General features: G+C 35.3%; 1 protein-coding gene across 6 annotated transcripts in view; it reads right to left on the bottom strand.

Annotated features, from left to right (window-relative positions):
- USP8 (ubiquitin specific peptidase 8) overlaps positions 1–17,881 on the bottom strand; it is a 73,192-nt gene that overhangs the window by 43,579 nt on the left and 11,732 nt on the right. For all 6 annotated transcript variants that reach the window (XM_057722159.1, XM_057722164.1, XM_057722163.1 and 3 more), the window contains 6 exons: positions 15,821–15,965; positions 10,614–10,699; positions 8,742–8,904; positions 6,490–6,532; positions 4,235–4,379; positions 155–317 (listed from right to left, as the gene is read on the bottom strand). In XM_057722159.1, the coding sequence (XP_057578142.1) occupies positions 155–317; positions 4,235–4,379; positions 6,490–6,532; positions 8,742–8,904; positions 10,614–10,699; positions 15,821–15,965 (745 nt within the window). The remainder of the gene's footprint in view (positions 1–154; positions 318–4,234; positions 4,380–6,489; positions 6,533–8,741; positions 8,905–10,613; positions 10,700–15,820; positions 15,966–17,881) is intronic.

Raw genomic sequence — 17,881 nt, 5'->3', positions numbered from 1 at the left:
CAAAACTGGTCTTTTAAATCTGAATTTTTTAAAAGTCTACAACCAAAAGCATGATGGATCTTCATGTCCTTAAGATAACCAACTAGTTGACATACCTTTCTAACAATCAGAGAAGGCTTGCAATTACAGTAAACTAACAAGGAAACTTGCTAACCTTGAAAAGTGCATCTTTCAGGCTCCGTAGAGTTGTTCCAAGTTGTAAGTCTTTTGCAGAACTAAACCAGTCAAGAAGTACCACATAATCCACATTCCCCCTCTTCTTCCATGTGTCTTTAGAATCATCTGGGAGGTTTGCTTCAATCCAACTAGCAGTGACTCTGAAATGTATTAACATTTGTATTGGGGCAAAAGTAGACGAGACGTCCTAATATACTAATATAAGACACTGAGTTTTGTTCTACAGTCTTTATCGTACCATAGTAAACTTTTTTTTGGCCATGCTGCGGGGCTTGTAGGATTTTAGTTGCCTAACCAGGGATCGAACCCAGGCCCTCATCAATGAAAGTGCAGAGTGCTAACCACTGGACTGCCAGGAAATTCTCCATACCATAGCAAACTTTAAGACAGTTTCCTTTCTAAGGTCAGACTCTATGTTAAGATAGTATATAGCCTAAAATGTTTAACACCTTTACCACTGCATAATATTGGAATATATTTTAGTAATTACTAGAGACTGAAAGAAATAGACTCGGTTGACCTTTTATATTAAAAAAACAGCCCAAAATGAAAACACAGGAAGTCATCTGAGTATGTCAGCCAAATACAAATAACTGGGGGGGGGGGGGGGGAACACTGGGTAACACTGTTTACATTTCAGTTCTCTTATACCTATACAGATAATTAACAGATAACCAAATACCAAAATGCTTATTTAACAATTACAGCATTTACCATGTGCCAGGTGCTAGTCTAAATATTTTATTCTTATTGACTCTCACTAGATCCTCAATATATGCCTATAAAATAGGCATTATTATCCTCATTTTATAGATGGGGAAACAAGCACAAAGAGGTTAAGTAACCTATCCACGGCTATAGTTGCCAAATGGAGCCAGAATTCAAATTCAGGCAATCTGGCTCATGTCTGTGCTCTTTTGCTGTTTTGCTGCTTTCTACATCATCACCTGTGAATAATACCAACTCTACACTTCCTCCTTCACTAGCACAAAAGCTTAAGTTCTTACCTAAAGCCCTTACCATGGCCCCTTCCTCAAATCCTATTACTTCACCTTCCTCATCACTAGTTACTAACTTACTCCCCCTTACTCCACTGCACCCTTGGCTCCCTTGTAATTCCTGGTTTATGCAGGTATGCTCCTGCCTAAGCAGCTCTGCTCCGACTGTTCCGTCTAGAACCCGCTTCCTTCAGATAACTGCATCACTCGTTTCCCTTACCTCCAGATTAGCTCAGGAATAACTTCTCCATGAAGCCTTCATGGATTAAAATTGTTAATACTCACCCCAACATACATGCTTGACACAACCATCTCCATTGCACTTATCAACAGCAGATCTACATTTTAAGGTTTATTGGCTGTCTCACCCATGCCACCTCCCTGTTAAAATATAAGCTCCATGAAGCAATGATTTTTGTCTGTTCAACGATTTAGCCCCAGCACTTAGAACCACAGTAACCCAGCTCATAATGAGGGCTCAGTAAATATCTGCTGAACGATGGAATGAATAATACAGATTTGCTCCTCCAGGTAAGGAACTCCATGTTATTCCTAGCAAAGCACCTAGGCATTTCAGTATTTAATTGGTGATACTAGCAAGCTGGGCGGAAGCTCGTATTCTAAGTAAAACTAAATGGTTTAGATAATTTAAGGGGAAAAATATCCTGTTTCTATATAATACTGTTGGTTACCATATCTTCTAGGAAATAAAGGGGAAAAAAAGAAATATAAAATACTGATTCATAATAAGTCTCACCTGATATATAGAGATTAGAAGGATGCTTGGTCAACGATGAATGAGAAAAACTGAAACATGATACTCCTAAGGACAATTTCTGACTCTAAGGATATATTTGCCTAAATATACTTTGTCTAAAAACTCAACATTAGTATTCTGCAGAATACTAATTTGGGAAACAATAATATCAGTCAGTACTCCCCAAACTTCCGTCTTTCATGTATCCCCCCCCCAAGCTGTGACTCTGTTCTACCTTGTCTACTGTGTCATGTTTTAATTATTTAATTGAAAGTGATCCTTTACTTAAATTTGTTTTAACAAGAAAATGTATTATTCCTATGTACATGGAAAACAGCATCACAGCCAATAAAGGATAATCCCAGAAGTAAATAAAATAGATCAGTAAATTATCCTGTGTTCACGTAATAGATCACCATATAGCAATGACAATAAACGAACTACAACTATACACAATAATATACATGACTCTCACGAATAATATACATGACTCTCACGACTACAAGAAGCTAGACATAAAAGACTTTAGACTGAAGATTCCATTTATATAAACTACAAAAACAAATCTGTTCTATTGGTGGTTCCCTTGGGTGGGTGGGGATAAAGATAGCCAGTGACAGGTGGCATAAGAGGGACTCTTGGAGTGATGGTAATGTTCTGTTTCTCAGTCCAGAGGCTATTTAAATGGACGATTCAGTTTTTGAAAACTAACTGGGCTAAATACTTAGGATAAGAGTGGTTCTGTATATATATATTACACTGTATTAAAATTTTAAAACAGACAATGAAAAACTAGTACTACAGTATTCACCGTCTGCTAGCGTCAGCTAGCTATAGATACCGTTGCCTACAGAGAGCTCTGAGACCTGCTCTCTGTTAAGAAAGGGATATTATCAAATACTAAAAACGAATGCTAGCACCAAACTGAAACCTCTTTTAACTAATTCAGAAGGACTGAAACAAGAAATTAAAAGGTAACAATTTTGTTGGTATGCAATTCATTGATCCTTAATCTTCAACCTAAACTCATCTTGAGTTTCACATTAGTCAAATTCTGGGAAACAAACTCAATAAAAGCTGCCAGCTTTCTGTTAGTAAAGATTAGACCATCAAAGATTAATCATAACTTTGTCTTTTCAAATCCGGGAAATATATTCATACCTACCTGATTAGACTATGCACTCTAATCTCATTTTCAAAAAAAATTTTATTTTATTTTTTTTAAATATTTTTCATTTTTTCCCCTTTGCTTTTCTTTCTAATCTCATTTTTAAATAGCATAAATAGCATTTACAAAGCACTCTATTCTTCAGGTCGAACATTTATAAGCCTCAGCAATGTGCTAAAAACTATGCAAATTTTATTACCTAACTTTAAAAACTTTTTTTTTAAAGTTCCTGAGGTTAGTCCTGGGATGGACCACAGATTTTAACTAATCCAGTCCCATAAACTAAGACCTAGAGAGAGTATATAATTTTTATAACACTCATAATAGTGAAAACAGCCCTGGAAGTGGAGTTTTAGCTCTATTATGATAGTATCTAATAAACCATATACTCATGCAAGTAACTAAATTATTTTATAGGTTAAAGACCTTCTTATCAAAAAAGAAAGAAAAAGATATTTTTTTAGTAAGTCCTTACTAGTGCCAGGTACTGTGCTAACTGTGTGCGTATACAAAATCTGTCATTTAAACTTCTCAAAACTTCTGAGATAGGTACTATTATTATCCCCATTTCACAGATGGAAACATGGGCTTAGAGAGGTTAGGTCATTGGCTACAAGTAATGTGGCTAATAAGAGACAGAGTTATAGTACATAGTCTGAATACAGTCTGATTTCAGAGCGTATATTTTTTCTTAGTCACTTAGCTATCCTGCTTCTTCTTCAAAAAAGTATTTGTGTACTCTTTTACCAAAGATAATACTATGGGGAAAATTTCAAAATAGAAAGCAATTCAACCAGTTCACAATTTTAGTCAATTTGGTGCATATGATTCACAAGCTCATAAATAAAAAAACAGCAGGAGAAATCAGTCAACAAACACCTGGGGAAAGAGGACACATGGAGGCTGTTTCATTTCTCTTCTAATAAGACTCCAAATGCCACAGATAAGAAAAAATAGCCAAACTGGAATGTCCTTTACACCACTCTTCGGAAACGGTAAGGTGTACCACTAAAGGGCAAAGAATGAAAAGGTCCACAGGAAAAGAAAAGACTACTTTATCACATTTAGATGCTAAGTAGTAACATTTACTACTGTGCACAGTTTACCATTTTATCTAAATATACAGTGACCCACCCTGGACTGATGGCTTCTTCAGGAACACTGAGAGAATCTGAAATATGGGAATCCAGATAATCCTGCATTCTTCGAGCATCCATTATAATCAAGCTGATGTTTTTATCCATCTTCATTTTGTATAGTTCCTTTGCTGTGATTGTTCCTTGGAATCGAGAGGGACAATATAAGTGACAAGAAACACCCAGTTCCGTGTGCTATTATATCACTAAACATAGGACAAGCATACCTTTTCCTAGAAGTGTTATATACTTGTTATTCCATCATACTATTTATTACCTTTTAAACTAACTTTAAATACAATTTATGTTTTTGACATTTATCAAAAAACTAGTTCAATGCTTTGTTTATAAAGACTTAAATACCAGGACTTCCCTGGTGGCGCAGTGGTTAAGAATCCACCTGCCAACACAGGAGACATGGGTTCAGTCCCTGGTCTGGGAAGATCCCGTATGCCGCGGAGCAACTAAGCCCATGTGCCACAACTACTGAGCCTGAACTCTAGAGCCCATGAGCCACAGCTACTGAAGCCCACGGCCTCAACTACTGAAGCCTGTGCACCTAGAGGCCAGGTTCTGCAACAAGAGAAGCCACTTCAATAAGAAGTCTGTGCAACCACAATGAAGAATAGCCCCTGCTCCCACAACTAGAGAAAGTCGCATGTAGTAACAAAGACCCAATGCAGCCAATAAATAAATTTTTAAAAGTATCAAAAAAACAAAAGACTTAAGTACCAAAACTTGCTGGTGACGTTACAGCTGTATCTGGTGTGGGCTCTGTTGCTACATGAAATAGATTAATATGTGTGTCTCATGAAAATATTCTATTTTTAAAAGTTAAGCCGTTTAAGAAATGTCAATCAGAAGAAATATCTATGGTTCAAAAGTTCCTAAAAGGTTCTAAATTCTTTTTTAAGAGTCTCCATGGGGTCTTACAGGGGCTACCGGAAAAACCTGTAGGTTTCCTAGAATAATAAGCCAAAAGTTTGTTATCTGTGTTCCACCTGGGGCTGGTAAACTATGGCCACCTGTTTTCACAGGAGCACAGCTACATTCATTTGTTTACATACTCTCTATGGCTGCTTTCATGCTAGGACAACAAGCCTAAAATGTTTAGTATCTAGCCCTTTAATATTTAGCCAAAATAAACATTCCCTATGTTGCTATTTTCCTTTTCTAGCTTCTACCACCTGAAGTGAAAGATTAAAAAGCATTATGGGGAAGTTTAAATACATAAAGAACTATTTCAGCAGTGAGCTGCACAAAGAACATGAGTCACAGTACCTCCTAAGCTAAAATACCCAGTTGCTAATAACCATTGTGCTTCCCTTTCTAACCATCAAGATCATTTTGACAACAAAACAGTCCAAAGTGGAGAATAAGCCACCAAGAAGGGTAACATCTAAGCAGGCTGAGATACAAAGGAACATATGGATAAAAGCTAGTCTTAGAATGAACTGGTAACAGCTTTTAGGAAGGTACCTTACTATACTCAGTTTTATTTTTTAAACTGTTGTATGGCAATATTTTAAATAATTTATTTTAGTATTACATACAACTAATGTTTAAGTTAAACCTTTGCTGAGAGAGGAAAACTTAAGCAACTGCCTAAGTCTTACTGTTTAGGTCACATACTTGTTACTGGAGCATCAACACTACCTATGGATAACATCCAAATTACTGGTTTAGATTTTTTTTGAGGGGAGTGAAAAAGTCTTTAAATAATTAAGTCTACCACTTAGAGTCATAAGTACTAACAGCTACTTATATGAAGTTTACTGTGTTCTAAAAGTGTCACATACATTAACTCAATCAATCCTCACAACAATCATATAAAATAGATGCAATTATTATCCCCACCTTACAGATGGGGAAACTAAACTAGAAAGGTGAAGTAATAAGCTCAAGATGACATGGAAACTCAGAAGAGTCTGTATTCAAACCTAGGAAGTCTGACTTCTCAGAGTCCATGCTCTTAACCACTATGCTAAACTGTATCTTGAAAAAAAGCAATAACAAGTACCAACTGTGGTTCTGATGTTTTCAAATGCATACTGCCACAAATATTCCCCATGACATGTAAATACAGAAAATAACACATTTTCAATATTACTGTACAGGTTAGGAAAAATGATAAAGCTCATATATAAATTAAACACAACGCTAAGAATCTCATTGTGTAAAATCTGAAGATTGTTCTAATTAAAAGATCTCAATAATAATCTAAAAGAACTCCCTCTTTCTGTACACACTTACCTTTCTCTGTGGTCTCATTTTTTTCACTCTTTTCACCATTTACCTATTTCATAGGAAAAAAAGTTTCAATTTTAATAGAAACAAACATTTTTCAGAAAGAAAAAGTTCATCTTTAATACTTCTTTGAAACTGAAAGCCTTCTAGGAGATGAAATGTACAGAGTACTGGCAATTTATACAAATACTGATGAACAGGAATGGCATTATCAAATTACTCTAACAACTAAAATATCTAGTAGCATATCACAATCGAATGTCATTTCCTCAAAATTTTCTCTAGTTACAGGCCAAATACAATTTCAAAGCACAGAATATTAGAGAAATTTAGTATTTAACTTAATGAGAGAGCACTTCTTACAATGAAATAAAAATTCTGGCCATTCCCTTCAGTGTACTCTGTTACAGAATTAAAGGGAAATGAAGTAATACAAAGTTTTATAAATCTGCATTTCTTAACCAAGATAACGGGATAATTCTCTAAGGTACTAACTCATTTTGTAGATGGGAAAACTAAGGACCCACTTAGAACCTACTGATCAATTTATGCATCACTAAAAGTAAAAAAAAAAAATGTACATTATGTGTCTCCTAATATGATACAATATGGAGTACACAGTATCACCTATGAAGCATTCTGACCAAAACAAAAAACAGAACCTGAATCTGATTAAGCTTTTAGGTTGAACTTCCAGCCTACAGGTAATATAGGAGACAGAGGAACAACTTAAGTGACACAAGAAGGAAACAATCAGATAAACCCAGAAGGTGGTTCACTTTACAGAACTGATCCAGTATTAAAAAGCCAAATGCAGGAAATGTAAAATGAGGAGACTCAATCAGAGAATGCTATAGGGACTTAAGAGACATTACAATCAAAAGACAATAAGTGGACCTTGTTTGGATCCTGATTCAAACATTTCAACTCTGAAAAATCATTATAAGACAAGTGAGTAAAAATCTGAGTATACACTGCACTTTAGATTATATCTGGGAATTATTGTTTATTTGTGAGGTGGGAAAATAGCACTGTGGTTATTAAGAAAATGTTCCTTTCTTTTTGAGATGCATACTGAAATATTCAGGGGTAAAATGATACGTTGTCTAGAATCTGACAGAAGAGGGGAGAGGTGCAGATAAAGAACATGGCAAGTGTTAGTTGATTATTGAAGCTGGGTAATAAGATTTAATTGTATTCTCTTTTCAATACAAAAAGGCTAAACAAAAGTAAAGTAACGAAAGGTAATTGGACCTGCTGTTGGAAAAGCAACAGAATGAAGAATTTTAAAAGTTCCTTTCATATAGTTCTTTGCAATCTTGGTATTTTTTTATATCTGCCATTTGACCTATAAATGAATATATGCCTCTAAGGCAGCACTATTTATCTTACATTATGAGTTCCTAAAATCAAAAGACCGGATTTCTTGACTTCTTTTTACATAATGCTTAATTAGCCCCATGTCACAAGCAATTCAACTACTTCTTACCGAAATCAATGATAATCTGCATACAAATGACAGCTGAAAGCTACAAAATGCTTAAAAATTAAATTACAAATCTCTCCATGAATTTCAACCATGCAAAAGAAATTATATTTTAGAAAGAACAGTTTCTGAGGAGGTGAAGGGAAGGATATACAGTGATAGCTGGCAGGCACAGGTTGAGTCGCTAACAGTTTCTGGCAAACAAATGATGTGGCTGAAAAGACTACAAGTAGTTGCTGAACAAACGGAACAAGAGGGAGAGAGAGGAAGGGGAAACTGGGGCAAAGAGAGGAGGAAAAAGCAAAGGGGAGAGAATGAGACCCCAGAAATAGAAAAAAAGTTTCACATCAAATAAACAGTGTACCAAATCTTTCCCTAATGTAAATTACATTTATTAGAAAGAAGAGATCTTAAAGATCATCTATTTCAAGATCTTCATTGGCCAAACTGAGTCCCAAAACAGTCAGCAAGACTTGATATGGGACCAGAACTCAGATATACTGAATCACAGCCCAAATGCTCTTTCCACTGCTCTAGTCAAGTCTATAGTGACTGCTAAAAACTAATGAATACACACAACATATTTCTGTAGAAGCTTCAAGAAAAACCTGGAATCAACTAAATCTAGAATAACCAATTCAATTTCTAATAAAAACACATTAAATTTTATCCTTGTTGCCTAAAAGAACAATATAGTGGTATCTCAACTCTTAAGCAATTCATCTGACAAAAAGATCCAGTCTTTTTACCTCGCAGAATAAATCTGAAATACCTTTTGGGTTTTGTCTTTGGCATCCAATACATTTTCCAAAGAACTTTTAGCTGATGTGCCACCATCCTCTCTTCCTGCTTCTTGCCTCTTCTGTTTCTGCAGCTGCTCTTTCTCCTGTCTGTCCTTTTCTTCAAGTTTTTTCCGAACTTCAGCTTCTTCATATCTAGTTGAAATAAGTCAGGATGTCTTTTATTGGCATGATGGTGGAAAAGGGTAGAGGATTTCCAGTTCCATAAAATTAATACCCTGCCTTGAGGTATTTTATAGCTGCATTCTTTCTCCCTCCAATTGAAATTAAACTCTGCCAGTGTTCCATTACAAATCACAACTCACAAATTTGCCCACTGTAGATTTATTTAAAATTGCTCAAAAATCTTGAAAAGAAACTCTATGCTCTCAAGTTGAGGCTGTTTAATATTTTTTGCTCTTTCCCTCCCACTAATTTCAACCCTTTAAAGATTCAAACATGCTGCAATTTCCTTTTCAAAGGATTTACAATCCTAAAATTCTAAAATTAACTATAAATAAAGCCCTATTTACTTATAAAACAGCTCAAAATACAAAAAAATAGACAATAAATAAATGAAAAAACCTAAAGCCCCGAAGATAGAGGAATAAACAGCATGATTATTGCTAGTAGTAGTATGATCAGGGAAAAACTAGGCAATCCAAGAGAAAACAGTTAACAATGGGTAACCCACAGATTAGGAGAAATTCTGTCTATTCTACTTAATTAACTGGCTAAAGGAGAAAGAATAGTGATTCTAAATGATTTCATTCACCTTAACATATTCCAGCCCCAAGATTATAATTGTGGAAAGGACCATGGGAACACATTAGTTGAAAAAGATCATTTCTAAGTAAAGGCTATAATGTATACAGGTAACCCTGCTTGTCGAAAGTTTTCTTTACGCCACTTCACTTTTACAAAAGACCTACATTAGTACCTGTTTTTACTAACCAAAAGAAATCTGAAGAGGATTTTCACTTATGGAAAAAAGGTGAAGCTTTTAGCAGTAGTTTTGCAGCAAGCTGTTACAGAAGTAGCGTACACCCTGATTAGGGAGTGGCACTGCCAACCAAGCTCCTTCCCCAGGAATTACACTAGCAACTCAGCATCAAACTGCCATAGCTCTGAACTGTGTTTGTGAGCATTTGCGCTTTATCTTGATTTATTCTGTGCATGTGGTAGCAAGGTGTGTCCTAAGGTAGTTGCTTCTTTGCCTTATGCCATTTTGGCTTAAGTAAAGTTTCATAGGAACACTTTACTTTCAGTAGCAGGGGAAAACCTGTATAACTGTAACAGTTAATTGATCCAAGTAATAAGAAAAAATAGTGGAATAAAAATAGTTCTCTTTTAATTTTGTTATTTAAAGAATGATTAATGAGTAAAAATTGAAACACACTTTTTAATTTCTAATTATTTTATAAGCCTGGTAAGTCAGTCACGGCAAATAATAAAATTAGATTTTTAAAAACAAACATATGTAACTTCTGCAAGCAGGTGAGTCAAAACTAACATTAAATACTTCATTCTCACAAGCCCAGTGTCCTGTAGCACATTATAACATGAAGCATATGAGAATTTTATGTTTTTCTGAAGAACCTTGTCAGAAACTCAGAAAAAAACTGGGCCTGAGGTATATAATCTAATACACCAATCTAATCTAATCTAATACATGCGTATCAATGTATCAGTCTAAACATTTCAAAATTTTCAGTAAACAATATTAATGGTAACACATTAATATAAGACTTTTTCCTAGGAATTGGGATTTATATGCATGGTCATATATAAATGGACAAATTCTAAATATTATTTTTATCTTCTAAATTTACATTCTTTTAACGATTTCATAATATTGTCTGTACCTGAGTTTAAGGCTTTCAGAGAGTCTCTCAGCTTCTTCAATAGCTTTTTTGATGTTTGCAGGTCCAAGTACTGAATGAAAATATTCCTAAAATTACAGGAAAACCATTTCATACTGTTAGGACTAGCCCATGTACATAGCACTAATGCTAAAAACAGAAAGTCAATGGTGTTCATATAGACAAAAGTTTAGATTAAAATATTATTATGACTGAATAAAATATTTCTTAAAACTTTTAACCTACAGAAGTGTACAACTTATTCTCTGATTGTTTCAAAAATATTTTTTCATACCATTAGTATGTTAAAAAAAAAAATCCAGGACTTTCTAGGTGGTGCAGTGGTTAAGAATCTGCCTGCCAATGCAGGGGACACAGGTTCGATTCCTGCCCCAGGAAGATTCCTCATGCTGAGGAGCAACTAACCCCGTGCGCCACAACTATTGAGCCTGCGCTCTAGAGCCCGTGAGCCGCAACTATTGAGCCCATGTGCCGCAACTACTGAAGCCCAAGCACCTAAAGCTCGCACACTGCAACAAAGAGTAGCCCCTACTCGCCACAACTAGAAAAGCCCGTGTGCAGCAAAGACCCAACACAGCCAATAAATATATAAATAAAATTCACATAAAAAAATCCAATAAGTAATGATTTATTTGTAAGGCACCTTTAAGAAGTGTAAATACTATTCTTATTGTTTATGAATAAGTGCCAAAAAGCAAACCATATATTTTAGGAGCAGAATGTATTTTCCTACTGTAAATATGTTACATAGTTTTTTCTTTTCATCTCAGAAGCAGTAAAGCAAGTTTTGTATTAATTTACAACATAGAATTTGTTTTGTTTTACTTGTTTTAAACTGAGATGTTTCCTTCCATCTATATTTTCTAACACCTACCTACCTCCCAACTGGAGTCAAATCACTTTAGACATAAAACAAGTTTTACACTTGAGGAAATCCTGAATAACTAAAAATCAAATGGTAGAAAATAAATCATCAATATAATCTACGTTAAAACACACACACAAAAGGTTTGGCACATAATTTATTAACAAGCATATAAATTAAAAAAAAATAAATCACTTCTCTAAGGGGTTCACTCGTTAGATCTTGCAATCAGAGATATTTTCAAAGCAAGGGTGGTTCAACATGACAGTAGTGTAGTGAGACTCAGCTCACTGATGAGTGGATCTAATTTGCCACAACTTTTCACTATGACTTTGCAAATAGAGCCTACTGAGTTCACCACAAATGACACTGTAATCAAAAGTTATAAAAAGAAAGGCCAGGGGCTTCCTAGGTGGCGCAGTGGTTGAGAATCCACCTGCCAATGGAGGGGACACGGGTTCGATCCCTGCTCCAGGAAGATCCCACATGCCATGGAGCCACTAAGCCCGTGTGCCACAACTACTGAGCCTGCGCTTTAGAGCCCATGAGCCACAACTATTGAGCCCATGTGCTGCAACTACTGAAGCCCACGCGCCTAGAGCCTGTGCTCTGCTACAAGAGAAGCCACGGCAATGAGGAGCCCATGCACCACAACGAAGAGTAGCCCCCACTCACCACAACTAAAAAAAAAAAAAAAAAAAAAAAAAAAAGAAGAAGCCCGTGCACAGCAAAAAAAGACCCAAAACAACCAATAAAATTAATTAATTAATTAAAAAAAAAAAAAAAAGAAGAAAGGCCAGGAGGCCAGAAATATCTATCTCTGGCTCTTTGAGAGGCAGTCACAAAGAGCTGGTAGGATAAATCTGTTGATAACAGCTACCATGTGTCTATCTATCAGCCTAAAAGTAGATCATACTTTAGTTGATTTTATTCTTCTAGATTAGAGACTAAATATATAAAAGGGCCATTCACTATGTAATTTTACATAAAAATATATAGCCTGTTAAATATTATATCAACTAAAAATTACAGTGGTAACTGTAATTACTTCCATTATCACAATGTCCTGACTACTGACGCAATACTTTTTTAAGAGGGAAGACAAAATTTAGTCTTTACTCTGATAAAAATCATTTTCTCTGATAAAAAACAAAATACAACGTAAAACCAAAAAATACTGTGACTTGTTTTATTAATTTTTCGGCATGAACTCATTTAAAAACCCGGCTTAACACTGTCGAAATGCTGAAAAAATTATGTTTCAGCATATCTGTTACAAACTCCCAGAAGACACTCCCGTAATATTAATGAGGTTTCTTGTCAATAATTATCTCTCTCTCTGTGCTCTTAAAGGAGCACAGTTGGAGCAAGTATAATTTTTTTCCAATTTTCAATAGTTTAGACAATTGGCAGAATAAAAAAAAATGTCCAATTCTTATACAACTAAAAACATTTGCTTCTTAGGTTTACCAAGTAGAACTTTCCTACTCCTCAACACACAAATTCAAGCAATTCTCATGATTTCCCAAACAAAATGGTTTAGCATTTAGGATTAATTATCATGACTGCCATGGAGATTTAAAAATATTCTAACTGTATCTAGACTTTGCCATACTAATATTTTCAATATATTTGCCTTTTTCAGATAACCTGAAAAAATTATTCATAAGTTGATTTTTTTCAATGAGTAAACAATAAATGTACTGTGTTTTCTACTAGTGAGCTTGCTAAATTAACAAGTTTTATCTAAATTGTAGTGTAAAACGAGTGAAAAATATAATTTTCTGAAGAAGGCTGGTCACATTACATCCTGTCTCTTCCTGATTTAAAGGGCAAAACCCAGAAAATATATAGTTACTAAATTTAACACTTCACATACTTAAAATGCACTGGAGAGGTTAAGCTAAGTAAAATAAAACAAAAAACAGTTCTAAGATACAAGCAGATGTGGTGCCCTGGACAGAGCAAATGGAGACAGTCCCCTTACTGAAAATCAGGAAGTGAACATCTGCAGCTTATGAAGTAACAGCCTGGGTCACCTGAGCCTTTGCAGGGAACTTCCTAACCTGAACAACTCCTGCCAACTTGAACTAGTTACTCTCTTTAGAAATGCAATAGATACTCCGTGGAAATGGAAAAATTTCTTACTGATTAAAATTTACTCCCAAACTTCTCAAGGAAAAAAAAAAAAAGGTAGCTACAAAACCACTCCCAGTCTTGTCAAAGAAAAAAAGTAACCAGTAAGTTAGAAAAATAAAGCAAAAATAAGTACATAAAAAATTGGCCCTACCACAACAGAAAAAAAGCAAACACCAAAAATACTTAAGTTCTTCAAATCTGCAAATCTTTCAAAAATATTTACTTTAGTAAATACTTATACACTTCTTTTTAAAGCAGCAGCTTTTTTTTAATGCTTTATGTTTTAATAAATGTTTACAATAGTAATAAGCAGAAAAACTGCCACCATTCATTCATTCATTCATTCACCCATCCAATATTTATAGAATACCTATAGTACAACAGGCACGAGACTTCTCTGATTCTTACAGCAACCCACCAAGGAGGTCCCCTTTACAGATGAATGTACTGAGGGACTCAGGAAAGATAAAGAGAGCCCAAAGTGAGAGAGTGCATTCCCATCCCAGGTCTGCTCTACCCAAATCTGTGATGTTTTTGTCATGCCACCAGGGTCTTCCAGCACTGGGTTTCTCTTTATTATCTCATAAATAAGCCAAACTTTTAGTTGTGGGTAGTCCTTCATATCCCATAGATCATGCATACAGCAGAGGAGCTTTTATTCAATTTTATATTGGGCAGAAATGACACATGTCTCAAAGACCCTCTAAGTAAAATGACCATTACATCATTGTTGTTTTCTAAAATCTTGCAGTGGAGTTAGGAAAAACATCAGGGATGACAGAAAGTATTAAACACATGAACTGTATCCTGGCTCTAAGCAGTATCTTTTTAACAGATACTGTAAAAACCATCAAAGAGTGTGCATAGGCCTCTGTCTCTATCTGCAGATAAGTATGTCCAAGAATGTTCCAAGGGCAGAACCAATCCAGCCATCTGCAGACAGGAAGATGAACCTCCAAATGTAAGGGGCTCCTGTTTCAAAGCTAGATCTAAAGCCCCATAAAGGTTATTAGCATAATTTTGCTGGTTAGAAGAAACACCAGCAATCATTTATTGCCATTAAAGAAAACATTAAAGTTATCCCATAACCAACAACCAAAAGAAATTATATCAGTCCCAGTACTGTGGACAAAAAAAAAGGTTATTTCGAAGAATAAGAGAACTTTTTTTGTTTACTTCTATAAGTCAATTTATATGAGGCAAGCCAATCCTGCTACCAGTGAACTAAATAAAAATCTCAGTACTAACTCAAGAGTGGCTCGTCTTGGACTTCCCTGGAGGTCCAGTGGTTAAGACTCCATGCTTCCAACGCAGGGGGCACAGGTTTGATCCTTGGTCGGGGGATTAAGATCCCACATGCCGTGTGCCACAGCCAAAAAAAAGAAAAAAGGATGGCTTGTCTACCAGGTAAGAAATATATAAGCAGTATTTTGCTACTATTCTCTAGTGGCAAAACTATTCCTAGGTAAAGGTGGAATCACCAACACAATATTCTTCCCATTTCTTTAACCCAGTGTCTATTTTCTCTTTTTGTCTCTTTCTGGTGTAATAAAAATGCAACCATCTTCTCTAGCAACACTTATCCTAGTCATCAGTTCTCTTTAACCATTTACCCCTCTCCCGCCCTCCCTCCCTCCTCACACTTCAGCAAATAGGAAGAAAGACACCTAGCTCAAAGGGTTAAAAGAAAAAAATAATAAATAGATAAAAGTGGAAGTGATCAACATTAATTTTGCAAACTGCCATCTTTTTAATATGGCTATAATGTCAATTAAATATAAAAAGCTGTCACATAAAAACAAATGACTAAACCTTGACTCTTGAAAAGTACAGCTACAGTCATATTAAATAAGAATGCATGAGTAAAGTGAATCTTTCTATTTGACCTGGCAATGATTTATTACAACAGAAAACTGATTATGAGACTGTATATTGCTATAAACTTGTACTAATCCAAAGCAAATTAAGTATTTGTATATAATGTGAGTGTATCCACATATAAACACATATATATTTGCAAATAATGAAACTAAATCTTTTGTTTGCTTTTTCTATCTGTAGAAGAGGTTGAACTTGCTGCTACATAATATCTAAATTTCAGTGTTAGTTATAAATTTTAGAGGAGATCAACAGCTCAACTGTGTAAAAATAACTTAGCAAATAAAAACATGGAAATAAAAGGTACCTGCTGTTGCTTGAAATCAGGCCTTTTTTTGATAAGATTATAAACAGTCACATATTTCATATATAACACATAGGCCCTTTCCTCATCACGATCTAATCTGCTTTCTTCTGCGGTCTTGAAGATCTTCAGGGCACTCTGTACGTAACTTAAAATTAGACAAAAAATAATTAAAACACTTGACATCTGGGAAAAGAAAGTCATGTATAAAGTCCCCAGAGAATCTCAATAAAATACATTCCACAAGTTAAACTGTACTACTTCAGAACTGATACAAAGCTAAATATAAGTTTGGATGCAACATGAATTATGTTATGCTACAATTAAATACTTATGTTTCATAATAGTTGTCTCTATGTCACCAAACTGTTCAAAATGCATTCTAAGTCCAGTTTTAAAAGATTTGATACAATAGATAATCCTGAGGCAAACGGTCCTCTGGCATCCATATAATAGTCATACTCTATAATTAAAGAACATAGCTGCATACCACTTATATTGAAGGAGGGGAGCTAAAATATTTATTATTTTAATGTTAAAACAAATACTTTTCACTTTTCCTTACTCCTAACCATGATGTAAAATTCTCCCCACCTAAAAACCCAAGAAACTGGGGACAGGAAAGGGGATATGAGTTCAATCGTTTAGAGTTTTCTACACAATGGCTAAACTCCACTCTGATTCACTGGCCTTGAAAGGAAAAGAGATGTAAAGTCTAAAAACACGTCATCTTAAAATTCCACTTCAGTAAAATAATTTGAGGATTTTATGGCATTCATTCTAAGGACATTTTCCTGGTTTAACAGTCCTTAGAAAGCAAATTAATAAAACAGACATTTCTGCAAGAGGAATTCATTCACTTAGGACCAAAGTTTTGGTAACCAAGTTGTACTGCCAATGCTTATATACAATATGCTTTATCAATAACTTATTTCTACAAAGCAGTGCATCTTGTTTTCTATATTTTTCAAACTGTGCTCTAAGACTGAGACATGGATTAATGATGAAGTTGGTCAGGACAAGGAACTAGAATACCACAGAAAGGAAAGGGGCCTTTTGGTCTTTAAGACCAAAGACAGTCCTACACAAGGACAATTTCAGTCAGTGTGTATGCCCTGCCAAGCATGACATCAAGGTCCTAGCATAGAGGTAAATCAAACCAAAGTTAGTAAGGAGATTCTGTAAGAGTTTAGAAGTGGGTACAACAGCCCTTAGGTTTTTCCAAATTTCTTTCACTATGACGCATGTACATCTCATGGACCCATATACAGCAGATCCTGCTGAGATGGCTGCAATGCCACTGTGAATCCAGTGAACCAGCCAAACATCCTAAAACAATTCTACTATTCTCTAGAATAGTGCTATGACATAGCAAGAACATGAGCTGTGGTGGCACATTTTAGGAAGTCCTTCCAACATACCACTTCCTGTGGGATCAGGGTAGTCCTAGAGCAAAACCAGACATTGCTAAAACAGATTTATTTAAGATTAGATAAAGCTCTCTGAGAAAGCTTCAAGGTGGCTTTATCCTTCTCACTATTTTCTATTTGAAAATCATTCAGCGTGAGCTAAACAGAGCTACTTTCTCTATCGCCCCATCAACATTACCAACTTAGCTCAAGAAGTAGACCAATCCCTCTCTTATTCTTCCTGCCCCTTCCCTACCCAAAGATCTTTTTAAAAGCCCATTTTATCCTTATTAATGTTTAAGAATAACAGTTCATTCTAGAATTTTCTTTCCTGACCTTCTTTAAAGTTCTTGCTACTCTATCTTCATCCTTCCCATCTTATTTCCTCTAGAAAATGACTCATAAAGATGTTCCTGTGCAACCATAGGTTTAAGATGCCTCTTCACAGGTTCATTTGGGATCATACATATCATTTTTTAGAGCCTCACATTTATCTCCAGCCACAGAACACCTGTTTCCCCCTCGATCTGAAAAACCTGCTTACCTCAAATGCAAGGTGTTAGTTAAGGCTGGCTAGACTCACCTTTCTTTCTAAAACTCTTACTCTTAACTCTATAATAATATAGTTACGTATCTCTAAATCTTATCCTTTGTT

This window comes from Hippopotamus amphibius, chromosome 2 (assembly GCF_030028045.1).
Source record: "Hippopotamus amphibius kiboko isolate mHipAmp2 chromosome 2, mHipAmp2.hap2, whole genome shotgun sequence".
NCBI lineage: Eukaryota > Metazoa > Chordata > Mammalia > Artiodactyla > Hippopotamidae > Hippopotamus > Hippopotamus amphibius.
This window is presented reverse-complemented; position numbering and strand designations above follow the sequence as displayed.